This window comes from Platalea leucorodia (genome assembly GCF_965183815.1).
Source record: "Platalea leucorodia genome assembly, chromosome: 2".
Lineage (NCBI taxonomy): Eukaryota > Metazoa > Chordata > Aves > Pelecaniformes > Threskiornithidae > Platalea > Platalea leucorodia.
In genome coordinates, this window is record NC_138824.1 from 7,033,368 (window position 1) to 7,048,730 (window position 15,363).

The 15,363-nt window shown below is 38.6% G+C and overlaps 1 protein-coding gene across 2 annotated transcripts in view; it reads left to right on the forward strand.

The window, feature by feature from the left end:
* SYTL2 (synaptotagmin like 2) overlaps window positions 1-13,540 on the forward strand; it is a gene marked incomplete at its 3' end in the record, with an annotated part of 41,943 nt that extends 28,403 nt beyond the window's left edge. Inside the window, exons 9-19 of one of the 2 annotated variants that reach the window (XM_082337881.1) lie at window positions 346-399; window positions 1,688-1,735; window positions 2,865-2,959; window positions 6,617-6,736; window positions 7,735-7,904; window positions 8,492-8,594; window positions 8,995-9,165; window positions 10,304-10,382; window positions 11,314-11,413; window positions 12,168-12,373; window positions 13,395-13,540. In XM_082337881.1, the coding sequence (XP_082194007.1) occupies window positions 346-399; window positions 1,688-1,735; window positions 2,865-2,959; window positions 6,617-6,736; window positions 7,735-7,904; window positions 8,492-8,594; window positions 8,995-9,165; window positions 10,304-10,382; window positions 11,314-11,413; window positions 12,168-12,373; window positions 13,395-13,540 (1,292 nt within the window). The remainder of the gene's footprint in view (window positions 1-345; window positions 400-1,687; window positions 1,736-2,864; window positions 2,960-6,616; window positions 6,737-7,734; window positions 7,905-8,491; window positions 8,595-8,994; window positions 9,166-10,303; window positions 10,383-11,313; window positions 11,414-12,167; window positions 12,374-13,394) is intronic. The other variant, XM_082337882.1, reaches the window with a different exon arrangement.
* Between the last annotated feature and the right edge of the window lie 1,823 nt (window positions 13,541-15,363).

The following is a 15,363-nucleotide window of genomic DNA, read 5'->3' on the forward strand; positions in this document are numbered from 1 at the left end:
AGGTGTAGATTTTGAAAGATGTTGGCGATTGTTGGCAAATTACTCTTCTAATACTACTTGTGCTATTGCTTGCTTCTAACTAGTTTCTAGGTTTTCGGTATGCACTAACATTGTTGCAACAGCACACTGATAGAAACTGAGTCAACGTGAGGCTGCTGCTTGGATGTAGGCTTGAAGTAGCATGTGAAGTAGAAAGCATCTCTTGAATTTAACTATTCCCATGGCTCTGCTGGTTTGTTTGGGTTTTTGTCCTCATTACTCTTGAGTCTGTCATTACCACTGCCATCCATTTTATCGTACTGAACAGCAAAATTTCTAACTATGTGTTACTTTTTTCCTGCACAGATAAAGGAAAAATAAATAATCCAAAGGAAGAATTAGCTCTTAGTGCTGAAGATGGTAAATATCTTTTGTGTCTGCATGGAAGTTTGTTTTTTTCAATGGCCTCTGTTTGCTAGTGAAGGAGTTTTGAAACCAAGAATTGTATTGTGCTTGTAGATTTGATTAACTTCAGCATGACTTAAATGCTTTTGCAGAATTTTGGTGTGGTTTTTTTGTTTTTGGTTTGTGTGTGGGTTTTTTTTGTTTGGTTTGGTTTTTTTTTTATTCTTAAGGAATATACTTATGTCCTGTTATATCTGTAGAAACTCTGTGCCACCTACCAGTATTATTTTGGCCTTTGGTCATTCAGCCTACGAAACACTGAAATCATTGAGAGCTTTGAACATTAGCTCAGTTGAAAGAATTGGCCTAAGTAGACACTGAATTTGTTTGTTCATCTATTGCATTATAAGGTGGAAGATGACTTTTGCTCATGCAAAAGACCCTTCAGAATATATCAGTTGAAAAGGAACCTCTCTTACAATCCCTGGCTCAATCCTGCAAAGTAGAATTACTCTAAGCAATAGATGAACTGCTAGATCAGCTGCTGTTGATATCATCAATCCATTAGGGTGTTACAGATACCTTACTGTTAAATTTTTTTGTATGCCTTTAGAAATTCCAAGTCTAAGCAAAATAAAAGCAAACCTGCTCCAAGAACATGTGAAGATGAACACAATAGAAGAGTATCAAATAACACTGAACGCGGTGGAATATAACACACTATTCTTTATTTACTGCATTGTGGCACTACAGTTTTAAAAACCAGTTGTGCACACTTGCATTTATTGTCATGTTTTAGATGCTTTAAAGCATTTTGTATGTTAGAGGCCTATAGTGCATATATCGTAGCGTAATAGGGTGCATGCAATGTCCAGTAAATTAACAAGACTTAAGTACCGTACTGCACTTTGCTTTCAAATGGAGATCCCCTCCTGAAAGCATGTTATATATTCAATATGGAACGTGTAGACACTGATCTGAAAAGGGTGGGGGATTTTTGAGTTAAATTTGTTAACAGTGAAGTTTTGACAAAATGACACAGCTAAATTGATAGCTGTATGGACAGAATAAGGCAAGTTCTTTTGAAAATATTATTCGTATTTTTGCTTTGCTTAACTTGGACACTCATGTTACTTTTGTTATGATGCAGCTCCTCAAAGGAGGACAGCAATGCAAAACATAGAAACATATGGGGTCTGGGGAAGTAAAAAGCTCCCCACATATAAAATATATTGATGCTCTTTATAACATTGCAAAGCTGTTTGTGCTACTGAATGACTGTTGTCAATGCTGCACTGAGCAGGTCCGAAACCTGATCAGCATCAAGAGAGGAATGAAAATGCAGCAGGAAGTGAGTAATAGGATTCTTCCAGCAGACAATGGAGAGACTTCTCCGCTGATATTTAAACTAATACATTAAAAATCCTTTTTTATTTAGCAACTAACAAGTTATACATCTGAACTAGATACTTGCTCAATGGGGAAACTGCATCTAACTGCATACTGACAATAACTGCTCTGTTGAGCACTGTTTGAGCTTCAACAGCAAAAGCTTTGGAAAAGCTTAACTCATGCTTTGCAACCAATCCCATCATGTGTGCCGTGTTTCATTTTATGCGATAGATATGTGCCCCTGTAGCTGGCTGTTTGTTGCCATATGCTATTCAGTATTGGTGCATTTCACAATGTGTATCCAGTCCAAAGACAGCTTTAGTGCATTCTTAAATTAAGTGGGGTTAGAGCATGGAAAATTCTGAGAATCATGGGCTTGCTGCAAACTGGATTTTTGCAAGGCTAGTTTGTGCAGTTAAGCTTTGTACAGTGAAAGAACATGGAAGTGAAGTTCAGTAGAGGTATACAAAAGTTGAAGAGATGGGCTGCAAAAAAAAAAAAAACCCTTCATCGTTAACAAGATATGCATGTTATAATTAACCAGAAGTACTTGAAACTTCTGAGTTCAGGTCTAAAAATTGCTTGATATACACAAATGTTCCTATTGCCATTAATCTGAGTAAATAAAAGAACAGAGTTTGGCTTGAACACTAACTTCTTACCAAGGACCTTATGACGACTCGAACGATGTCAATGAATGGTATGGTTAGTGCGTGAGTGCACTTATCCTTGTTCTAGGAAGAAAATCTAGAAGGTAAACTGAAAATGTTTTCTTCATCACGTTTGATGAGAATTTGCTTGCAGCACTCAGGCTTGTACATCATGTCAAGCAAGGTGAACGTTTCTGCTCCTGCCAGGCGAAGTTCTTTGGTCAGTGTTATAGGAGATGTCAAATGCTGACAGCTGATGATAGCTTCTCTGAGTTGGGGGGGCAGGCGGGGGGAAGCTTGCACCCGAGCTGTAAACTGGTTCTGCATGTGCATGTATTTCATCTGAAGTTGTTTGTTTCTAACCATGTCCTGTTATGGAATCGGACTGTTTTGATGTGCAAACTTATTTTTGAAACCTCTTGAATTGCTGCTCTTCAGTTTCTACAGTGCCTTCACAGCCTGATAGGCTGTTTTCCAATCCTGAAAAACTGAAAGGACTGAGCAAGTCAGTACCATCATTCCTACAGGAAGAGGTAAGTTCCATCTCAGAAATATTGTAACTAAAACTTTTGGTTACTGTGGCATTACGCATTTGTTATAGTGCTTTCCAGGGTGTGCCAAATCAGTTTACTGTTGGACCGTGGCATGGAGTTGAGCTTGTAGTGTAACAATCAGGAGACGATCCCAAACAACCTGTGGCTGATTAACCTTTCCAAAGCTTTAATCCAGTAACTAGAGGTTTATTCTTACTGTACAGCTAAACATACACAGCATGTTTTATCTAGGAGACTGAAGCATAGTGAACGCTTGCTGTTATTCCCAAAGGCAATCTCTATCCTTAGGCTAACAGGTCTTTTTTTTTTTTTTTTTTTCCTTCAGAACATACATATGTGCATACATTTGTTTTCTTCAGAGCCTAAAATCTCAAATGAGTGCATAAGACCATAAGAAAGTCACCATCTGGTAACCTTTCTCAGAGGGGTATTACCTTGGTGTTCTGCTTAGGGACATAGGTTCAGGTACCAGAGTGTTAACTCCATGCAAGTGAAATTTCGGCATTTACAACAACACACCGTGCCTCTGTAAGTCTATTAATAATTATTGTTGTTATCATCGTCATCATGGTGTGGGCCTTCGAATAAGCTCTGAGGCCATATTCAGATCTCCTAAAATGACACCAAAGTTTGAAAGTGGTTTGAACTGCCTGGTCTATGACTTCCCAAACAGTCAGGAAAGAGAGGAATGGAGACCGAGCACAAATGTCCTACCATAAATGCCTAAAGGAGGTAATTCCATTGGTCACAGGGACCAGGAAGCTCTGGAGAATAGAAAATACCTCGTCATTGTTGAACTTGAATAACACCACAGATAATTTTTTTCCTTTTTTCCTTTTATTTTTCAAGTGCCATAGTATGAATATGAATTTGTATAGCAAATGTGCATGTGAACATCCCCTCCCTCCAAGCTGTTAGCAAATCAAAGTTACTGTGCCGTCTTCCAGGTGTCCCAAATGGTGGTACAAACACCTGAGTCCTGTCAAGGAGGGATGTGCGTTAGTAGACACAGGAATTTGGGGCATAGATATCATAAAAATACCTGTGTCTGTGCTATAAAATGAGGATTCGCTGCTTACCCCAGCCATTATCACTGTGACTGCAGCATAAGCATCAATATTTTGAATTATTTTTCTGAAAACGCGTGTCTAACAGGACTGAAGGGTGAGAATCAGGAACGTGCTGTGTCCTGTCTTACCCTATTCCCTCCTGAAGTCTGAAATAACCAAAATGTGGTGATAGAGGTTTGATTAATTTTACCTTAAGTGCAGAACTTAAAGCCATTCAGTGTCTATGAATTATACCTCTTTAGTTAAAGATTCTCTAAAATTACACCATCTTAATGCCCCTTCTGCTGAGAGAATTGTGCAGGAAACTTTTCTAAGGCTATTAACATTGTACTATGAATGGATCAAAAGATTAGCATTTCAAAGTGTTAGAGCTGGGATACCAGACAAGTCTGAAATGAGTATCTGGGCATCTAAAAACAACCAGTTGCAGCCTCTGTAAGAAGCCAATTAAAAAGCTTACTCGTGGGTTTTGACTGAAACAGTCTGACAAATAACTTGAAAGCCAAAGGACTATTTGTAATCAGTCTGGTCACAGTAGAAGAGGTCTGGGGATGGTTCACACTGATATTCTAAGAAACTGTCAGCACCCAAATCTGTTTATTCTGCCCCCCAAATCTATCTTTAAAATTGTGAATAGACCCAATACTGTCTTGAGTTGTCAAGCTCACAGCCCAGGATGTATTACGAGACATAGGCAGGCAGGCAGGCGCACACGCACACACAAAAAAAACCAGAGTGTATATCTATAAAAATAGCATGTATGTATACCGTGTGCTGGTTCTGCCTTGGAGTTTATTGTCGCTGAAGTACCATCTAGCCAATACGAAGCCGAAAACTAATTAATGGATAACATAAATCTGGTAGAAATCACAGGTTAGAAATAGCGTTGTAAGCACCATGTAGTCACGGTAGTATTAACACTCATTTCTATATGCTAGTTCAGTTCTGGAATTATTTAAAAAGTAATGAATTTTGATAATAGCATACTTTCTAATTAAAAGAGAAACACAAAAATCTGTCTCTTAGAGTACCGGTGTCTTTTCCTTCTGCTTAAAAGTGATAACAGCCTAAAAAATGAAGGGTTCTCTATTTGTGAATAGTAACAATATCCTTATTTAACGTTTGGAAATAACTTAAAAAAAAAAAAAAAAAAAAAAATCGCGTGTGCTGTGTTCTGGAGGCATGCAGTCACCCCAGTGCTTAATAATTCCCTGTCTTTGAAGTTCTAGTCATTCCACAAACCTCCGTGAGAAGAGCTTTGACTGTTCTTATCCAGAGAGTAGGCTTTGCTGAGTAAATTAAGGACAGGGTTGCAAGTAACCAGAACCGGGCTCAGTCCTGTATCTCTTCTGCTGACCCACTGTGTGGACAGCAGCTAAAATGGTCTTAGGCAAGCCACGCACCCTTCCTCTACAAGAGGGCTTAGGATTTTCTTGTCTTTCAAAGAGTCCATGTAACGGGACTGATCATTCGCACTGCTTAACTTACTTTACTCCCTGGATTTATTTTAGACAGTCCCAAATAGCTCTCTCCAAAACAATTTTTCCGTCAAGGAGCCTTGCCCTAGGCAGGATGGACATTAGTCAGTCCTTACCTTTGGCCCCTGAACTGGGGAACAATCCTGGCCTGCTTTTCTTAGCAGTATAGATACAGCCAGCGAAGCTACAATCAAGGGATCTTTATAAAGACTTATTCAAAATGCTTATATGCTAGATATTAATTTCTAGAAATATTAATTTTCTTAATGTGTGTAGAAATTGTTGTTTACTAATCTTGCATCTGTTAGTAGATCTATGACAGCATTTCAAAACCGTATAAAGGAGGGGGGAAGCCTTGTAAATTGTTCACGGGTGGAATACAACCGGGAGATGATGGTTTCTGTAACAGCTTACATAGGAAGGTGCCAAAGCACACGTGGGAAGTAAAGCATCGATACTTTAGTACAGTGACAGCATGGAGACAGAATGGGGTTTTGTAAGCATGTAACCTGATAATGACCAAGTAAACCAAAACTGCCGTTCCCTGATGCAGAAGCAGGGCCCTGCTTGCCCTCTTGCAAGAAACACTTTTTGCAAAAGCCAGCCGTATCCAGTGCTGTTCTACTGTGCACGTTACCTTCCAGCTAATTGCCTGAAGGACAGAGGCTACAGAATTTATGGTATCTGCTATATAACAGAAAGGGACTGGTAAAAGACCTGAGCATTATCACTTGCATAAGTTTATGCATGAGATAGTGAAGTAGAGAAGTTGAGTTTAATTGTTCCAATAAAGTTAACTTCATACTTTTTCGTTGCTATATGAGATTTAAAAGAAAAAGCAGTAATACAACCAAGTTTTAAAAAAATCTGCAGTGTAGGCTTTCCATCAGAAAAATTCCCTTTCAACTTTTTTTAAATGCATGACCTACTTTAAGAAATATTAATTACTCGTGTTGGCACTACAAGGGGATTGAAATTCAGGTTTTCACTGAGTCCCAATCTGCATTAAAATTCTGTTTGTGTTTTTTTAATGTTCCTCGTGACTATAAAGAACCTACACAGACTTTCTTTCTGTGATGTTTTTGTAGAGTGATGACAGAGAGACAGATACAGCATCAGAAAGCAGTTATTCCCTTGGCAGAATCAAGAAGAGTCCCAGCTCTCTAACCAATCTTAGTGGCTCTTCTGGCATGGCCTCCTTATCCTCTGTATGTAAACCAAAGCCTTGTTTTAATGGCACTTTGCTTTTGCTAATCTCTTCGGTATTGTTTCTGCTCCCTTCTTATTCCTCTTATCTTTCTTCCCTTGGCATCTTTGTCTCCTTCCTTTCCTCTCTGTTATGTGAACGCTTGCATGGAATTGCCTTAAAAAATAAATAGAATTGGTTTTACTTTTCTTGTTTTCTAGTAACATATTGGAGCCTGTTGAGGTCTCCATTGTGCAGCATACTCTATAAACACTGAACAAAGAGATGGCTTTTCCCCCAAAAGCTTACATTTGTAGCTGAAAGTAGGCATCAATTTATATAGAACAAACATTTAGAAAAGGAGAAGAGGCGGTGGGGGAGAAATAAGTGAAAGAAAGAGAGTATTGGGATGTGGGGTGTGTAATTAAGTCAGTGAACTAGCTAACCAAAAGTCATTAATTTATGGGGACTTTATTGGGAAAAGGAGAATTTGGGGGAAGGATACTAAGATATAAAAAAAATTGTATATCCTTCTTTTTCTACCTGTGTAGGGTTTTTCAAGTATGTTTTGTTTAGGCATCTAATTCAGCCACAGACTTTATCACTAATATTTTTGTTGGTATTTTCAGAAGGCCTGTTGTCCTAAACTCTCAGGCTCTGCTTTCTGCAAGAAAGATCAGCTGAAGAGATATATACATAATATTTCAAGGATCTGATCACAGGCAATCTCCAGATCTACAGCATCCTATAATTTTATTTCTTCTGTCTCAATGCAATAAACACACACACATTTTTTGTAGAAAACTTGGCCTAACACCTTCGATTTACAAATAACCTTCTTTTGGTAATCTGCTGGCCAAGAAGTTTGTATCAGAGTGTCCATTACATTCTGTTATTACATCGAAAGGGACACAGTTGATTTCTTTACTGTCTGAATTCTGAGTATAACTTCTACCCTAATCTTGAAGTACCTGGTGAAATGCAATGCCTGGAAAATTTTTCTCTTCTTCTATGATACAGGTGAGCGGGAGTCTAATGAGCATCTATAGTGCAGATTTTGGCAATGTTGACGTGAAGGGGAACATTCAGTTTGCTATTGATTATGTAGAACAGCTGAATGAGCTCCACATTTTTATTTGCCAATGTAAAGACTTGGCGGTGGCAGATGTTAAGCGACAGCGTTCAGACCCGTAAGTATAAACAGAAAGTAATTTTTTTCCTAATGGAAGTTTTTCTTTTAACATGTAAATGAAAACCGATTTTTTCTAATCGCTATAACCTGTTGGTGTAAACAACCAAATAAATAAATGAAGAAGGTATAACATGCTTTATGTGGTTTTCCACTCAACTGAATATAGAATTGCCACTATAAAATGATGCATACATTAAAATGGGAAGATCAAACTTTTAAGAATATGAAACTTTTCTTAAAATTTGACTTTCCAGATGGTAAATCCTGCTTTGATAGGTTTTCAATAGGACTAGAGCCTATAAATATGATATTTAGGTATACTATAGTTAAATTTTCTGTATTTGTCTGTGGTGAGGAGACATTTCAACAGATTCTTCCCGGTAGAAGGAGGTTAATGTCCCACCTTCGAAACTACTGTTATACTTCACCGCTGCTGTTCCATTTCTTAAACGTAAGAAGCTTAACAACATAAAGGCTAGTTAAGTGGATTTCTTTTTCTTTATGAGCAAATACTTGTGTATTTTGGAAGGGTAAGTTGGGAAGGGTGGGTTTTTTGCTCTTCTAACCAGCCTGTCTAAATTTTAGGTACGTAAAGACCTACCTGCTTCCAGAGAAATACAAGCTGGGCAAACGGAAGACCTCTGTCAAAAAGAAAACTTTTAATCCGGTCTATAATGAAATACTGCGGGTATTTATCAAACTATTACTAGACGTGAAATACTGCATGCATGAAGTATGAGGCACCTTAACGTCAAGGCACAGGTCTAGATGCTCTCAGAAGAGACGTCTGTGTTAAGACGAGAAGGGTTGCTCTGTGGAAGCACCTATGTCCTTCCATTGATAGGTTAACTCTACAGTGTACTCTGGATACAGCATTGAGAACGCTGGTTGTTTATTCTTCTTGCAAACAAACACAAGCTAAGTATGAGATTAAGATGCTTGCAATAAAAAGTAAAACACGGAGAGTTTTGTTCTGAAATGAAGTGAGCAGTTATGTTTTTCTAACCTTGTCGCTTTCAGACACAGCATTGATAAAAATCCATCTTGTTTTTTAATTTTTTTTTTTCCTCATTTCTTCCTCCGGGCAGTATAAAATTGAGAAGGATCTCCTAAAGAACCAAAGCCTTAATATCTCTGTCTGGCACAATGATACCTTTGGGAGGAATAGCTTCCTTGGTGAAGTGGAGCTGGATTTAGGAACTTGGGACTGGAGCGATAAGTCCAACAAGCAGATCAACTGGTTTCCACTCAAGCCAAGGGTAGGTTACTAAGGGTGGGTTAGCTGTTTTGTATTTTCCGCTGTGTAAGTGCAAAACCAAGTCATTATTTATTTAGGCCTGGTTTTGCGTGTTCTGTGGTTTTTGTGTTGGGTTATAATCCTAAATACCTCTTTACTGGTAAATGGAAGATACAGTTCTGAGGTTTCTATTAGTCTAGTAAGTAGCTAGTTGTTATAGTAGGAAAAACTTTCTCATAGTCTAAGGAACAGGAATTTCAAGGTGTTTTTCACTTACATCGTGTTGCTGCAACAGATACCTGAAGGCACTTGTTCCCTGAATATGAAGTAAACCTTCTGAGAATATGGAGCAAGTGCAGCAACATTTGAATATCAGATGTAACGATGACGTCCATGTCTGTATGCCTCTTGTTTGTTAATGGGTTTCAGCCAAAATCCAAACTTATAGCTAAGCCACTGCCAGAGGTTCTGGTTGCTTTTTTTGTTTTTCTCTTTTCTTTTTTTCCTTTTTTCCTTGAATTTACTTCATTAGCTCATTCCAAAATTAGCTCAATCCAAAGTTTAACAATTTGTAGAATGAAACAGGGATGTCGTGGTAGTCTTCAGCACTAGTTTAATTTGACTGATTTTAAAATTGCTCTGGGTAGATCAATGTAACCAAATGTTAACAGGTGCCAGTTCCACCTACTGATGGTCTGTGACTCTCTATGAAGAAATGGCATTCTTGTGCCTTTTTGGAAGATAACTCTTGTTAAGGCTGATTTTTAGATTGTATTAAGTGAGACAAAACGTTCTTATAGAAATGACTTTAAAAGTGCAATTTCTGTTGCATGAAGAGTAAGTTTCCTAATTGAAAGAGCATATGGTCTAGTTTTAAGTGCACAACAGTGGAAAAGATGCGCCCACAGAGCCTTTAGGCCTTTCCTGGTTCTTGTTTTCTGCTTTAGTGGAAGAGCTATATATCTGAGGCCCTGTCAAGTGGTTAAACATGCCCTAAAATCTGTCGCGTCCTGTAAACTGAGGGAAGGCTAATGGATAAGGATACAAAAAAAATTGCTTCAGGTAGAAGTCAAGCTTGTTTGAGTGGAAAACTTTGCGTGGTAAACTCTGTGCATGAACTGCAAGGTTTGAGATTTGTGGGTTTTTTTCTTGAATTTCAGACTTCAACAATGGCTTTGAAACTAGAAAACAGAGGGGAGATGAAACTCGCCCTCCAGTATGTCCCGCACCCCGTTGGAGGTATGCACTGCTTCTTTGGTTGGGTTTGTCAGGCCTTTGGGGGTTTTGTTCTCTTTTTTTTTTTTTTTTTTGTTTTGTTTTTTTTAAAAAAAAAAAAGCTGTTTAATGTTTTTTACCCAATTCAGACATCTTGTTTTAAGATAAATGTATAATTTTTTTTTTCTGGAAGATTAAGTCACCCTGGTCATGAATTCAGTTTAGAATCCAAAGGTCACTTTAGGATCTTTGTTGTTTTTAATGTTACTACAGAAGACGTTACCTCATTGTTATAAGCTTAGACGTGTAATGCAGTCTGTGTGTAACAAAATTCTGTTTTCTCACTAATAATTTTAGAGATTATAAATCATCAGGCAGGTGCTGTGATTTGCTAAATAAACAATGACAACACACTAAATTCAAGCAATATTAGGAGTAGAAAATAGCAATAAGTATTTAAAATGCAGCAATTTATAGCAGCATGATCTCTTTGGTTTAATCTTGCCTGGCAACTGATAACTGGCCGATCTGACAGTGAAGCCAGGTCAGGTCCTTAATCCAGCGAATCAGTCAACAAGAATGAAATATATTAGGAGCACAAAGGAGCTTATTTGAAAGCACAAGTGGCAATAAATGCTAACATCGCATAGACTGAAGACAAGCTGATCTCTTTATCTAGCAGGCTTGGAAAGAGAACACCAGTAGCACGTTTTGTTTAGTTGTAACAGAAGGAAAGCTGTTGTAGGAATACAGACGTGATGTGATCTTGCAGTAGTTTGGTGAGATGAAGATTGCAGCTTCAAAAGTACGGAGAGGGATGCGGAATTCAGATGTGAGCTAGTGAGAATCTAGGCTGAATAGCAGCTCTGCAAATGGGCAGGAACTGCTGCATCATAGAAATTATCTTTAAAAGAGGTCTGCAAGGCTTCATTGATGTTTTCTTTCATTTTTATAGGAAAGAAGACTCTGTCTACTGGTGAGGTCCACATCTGGGTGAAGGAATGCCATGACCTTCCTCTTCTGAGAGGCAACAGGCTCAACTCTTTTATTAAGTGGTAAGAACTGTGGTTGAAGTCATCAAACACAGTGGCCTAATAATGCTACTGTTGTGCTTTCTAATCTTACGTTCATTTTTCTACATTCAAATGAAAAAACATTTAATTACTTTCTGATTCTCCTTTATTGTAATGCAAATTGTCCTGCAGGGCTTACAGCTTCAAGGTGCTGAGTATATACCACCAAGTAAAACATACTGGGAGAACTTCCCGCGCAATCGCTACGCTCTCATTTTGTCTGCTCAGTTACTTGGTGGAAGGGCTAGTCAAAATTGCGCCTGCTTCTATTTGCATTAAAACAAAGCGTGTTGGTGCGAGTGTATGGTTTAGCTTAGCAAATCGTGGGAGGAGACAGAAGTGGGAAGCATAGCTGTATTTCTTACTCCTTCCTTTCCACATACAGACTGAAAATGTAAAGAGACGAGAATAACAAGATGGTCAGGAAATTTCTGTCAGCAACAAAAAGTTTTCAGCGTCATTAGTGATAATACAGCAAATAAACTCCCTTGTGCCTCTTCCCCACCTGACCTCCCCTTCCCTTCCACCCTCTGGAGCACAAGGGTGGGTATGTGCTGCCAGTGCTTCTTGGAAGGGACTGCGAATGTGACCTTTGACTTCATCTTCACGATGCTAAAGCATCCTATCTTCAGTCACACTCTGACATGCAAAGGACAGCGTTAATCAGCAGGGTTTGCCTATGCAGTATGTTTGATGCTGTGCAAGTGCAAACTGACAATGCTTTTTCCTTCTGAAGTACCGTTCTTCCAGATACTAGCAGAAAAAGTCGCCAGAAAACAAGAACGGTGACAAAAACTACAAACCCAATATTCAACCACACCATGGTCTACGATGGCTTTAGGCCAGAAGACTTGAAGGAAGCCTGCATAGAACTCACAGTCTGGGATCACAACAAACTGGCCAACCACTTTCTGGGAGGTCTCAGGATAGGCCTTGGAACAGGTACTGGACAATTAATGCATTAATCCTTAATTTACAAAATAGTTTTTCCTTTTTTCCCTCTTCCTTTCCATTTCTTCTCTTTTTGCAAAAAAGATCCCTGAACAGCCTTTCAGTTATTCATTTACTGAAGAGTTTCATTGAGTAACTTACCTATTCTTCAGTACAGATCCTGAAATGTAAATAGCAGCAGTGTTATGAGGGTTAGGATGACTGACAAGTAAGGAGAAATATTAGAAATAAACCTTTGTCTGGCCATACATTGTATCTGGTAGTGTTTGAACTACAAGAACATTGCTATTCCTGCACCCAAAATCTTGATAACGTCTTACAAACTTATGCATGCAAAAACTAGGTATGTGGTGTAAAGGCAGTATTGGGTAGAGAGAAAAGGATAGATCAGGAAGGCGTGATAAGATTTGGAGACATTGGATGGGAAAACTTATAAATGCAAACGAGTTTTTAGCAAGAAGGCAATAAAAGATGTGCAGATAGAAGAACTGTATGTCTTCCCTATCGTTACATTTGTCCCTTTTGTTCTCTCTGGTCTGAGGGGAGGGTGCGTTTGCAGTCTTTTCAAGCAAATACAAGAAAAAATTACTTTTCCCAAATTAACTTCTTGCATGGCTCACCAGAATAACCTAAAATACAAATCAGGATAGTAAATCTCAATTTGGATTTTAGAGTGCCCAAGGTCATATTTCAGTACAAAAGCAGTGTCCTGTTTTATTCTTAAACCCTCTCGGATGTTAATCGCCCGTACATCTTTCTCCTTGGGGCTGTGACAAAAAGACAGGGTTAACAAGGGAAAAAAAAGCCTGCAGAAAGATGAAGTTTCCATGTGAAACTGTTGTTAGTTGTATTTGACAGAATCGTTCAAGTGTAAAAATGTAGAACTGGATCTTCAAAGCACTAGGTCAGCTACCTGAGGAGGTGAAACCGTTTTAGACAGGCAAATTTGATTGTCTGCTCTCAACCTGCAGCATATTAAGTAACGTTTCTCTTAAAATCGACATTTTCCTAGGCAAAAGCTATGGAACTACAGTAGACTGGATGGATTCTACTTCAGATGAAACTGCCCTTTGGGAGAAGATGATGAACTCGCCAAACACATGGATAGAAGATACACTACCTCTCAGGATGCTAATGGTTGCCAAATTGACTAAATAAGGTGGCTTTTTAATTGCTAGTGTCAAAAAGAAACCTCGGGAATGAAATTAAACGGGTGGGGGTGAAACTCGGAGGAGGAGCGCAGTAGCTCTTTTGATAGTCTCCGCTCCGTTGCTGTTCTGGTTTTGTGCTGTCAAATGTCACTTCGTATTTCAAATTAAATTTCTCCCTGCAGATTATTATGTAAATTTAAGGGATTTTTTAATTTCTTATTCACTGAAAAGGACTTCAAGAAAGAAGGCACTTACAGAATTCAGTGGTAGAGGCAGCTGTGATACCTGGACGCTTGTGTTGCCTAACTGACGTGTCGCTGATCCCTTAAATAATCTAAATTTACCAGCAAAAAAATAAGAGCAAGTCAACTCTTTCTGTACACCACTCCTAGGATTGCTCAGGAAGTGTTATTAATAAGATAGCAACAGGTTGCATTTTGTTCATGCTCGTCAGGATGTGTTGTATCCTCATTACGCCATGCCAGATCTCTCCAGGGAGGAATATGAGCATGAAGAATTTTTTTTTTTTTTGAAAGTTCCTTTCTTTGTAGTTGTACGTTTCTAGGATATGAAGTCGCTTCTAGAATGAAAGAAGCATTACATGAAGTGGTACTGTCGGTGTCCTGCTCTGCAAGGTGCAGAGGACTGTTAATTCCAACGTACTATCAAACATCAGGGTTATAAAAAGTTTGCTTATGTATGCGTTGTCTTGCTAGCGTACAAACCTTACGCTTCAATGCTGAAGGCACAGAGGTCAAACTTTTTTATTCAATGCTACTCTAAAGGATCTAAACCTGCCAATTTTAGTGACGACAAATATGTTGGGTATTTATTCTGTAAAGTGTACTCATCTCTACCGATGTCTATTAGCTTGGTTTTTTGCAAAAAGTAATTTATCTGTGCTTCAGCGCCACCGTTAGGAGAATGCTGGGATTATGGCAGTCTTGGTTTAGGTAGCTTTGCCGCATAGGAAACAGGACTGGAATTTGTACCTTGTAGGAACGCATGCTACTAAAGAACGATAAACGCCTAAAATACAAAATGTATTACTTTTTTAAATAAAAGCAGCCTATTAAAGCTAAATAGGAATTCAGTGTTTATTAAAACCCAGTGTTTTATGTTAGCAATTCAGCATGAAATACAACAAAATGCAGACAGAAAACATTTCTGAAAATAAATGCACATTTATTTGCTCCGACTGGTCTAAAAGCTGGTGAAATCTTGCACCTCAGTTAGAGTAGAGAGGAGATGGGGGCTCTTCACAGCTCCAACTCAATTGCTTAATTTAATTATAGAAATTTAAATGCTACTTGGTATTTATTACACACTATGAATGGAAAAAAGGAAAGGTGCTATTCAGTCTGCCAGGGAACTCACTTTCTCTCTCATCGAGCAGGCAGTCTGTGGAGTTTACAAATGCCAAAAGTGGTTGTCAGTCTTTCATCTTGTTGCTTCAGGTGTTTTGGATGAGATTGGTAGCTGCTACAGATTCCTCTTTGCTAGAAACATACAGAACATATTGTTGTAGGACTAGGGAACAGTGTGCGTACAACACTTCAGAACAACGTACTTGGACTTAAATGGTCCAGCAGCTGCTTTGCTCCTGTATTCTTATAGCTGCTCCTGAAAGGGAGGCGATTCTGGACAAGCAAAGAGGCACCTCGCGTATTTGTATTCACTGCCTATATGAAGTCATTTTCACCTGAAAAAGCAGGTTGGTGTGAACATGACCTACAATTTCACAGGATTCAAGTTTTTGTTGTGTTTCCCGTGAAGCTGAAATGCATTGCAACGTCAAAATAGCTTTGGGACTGCAGCGGTAGGTATGGG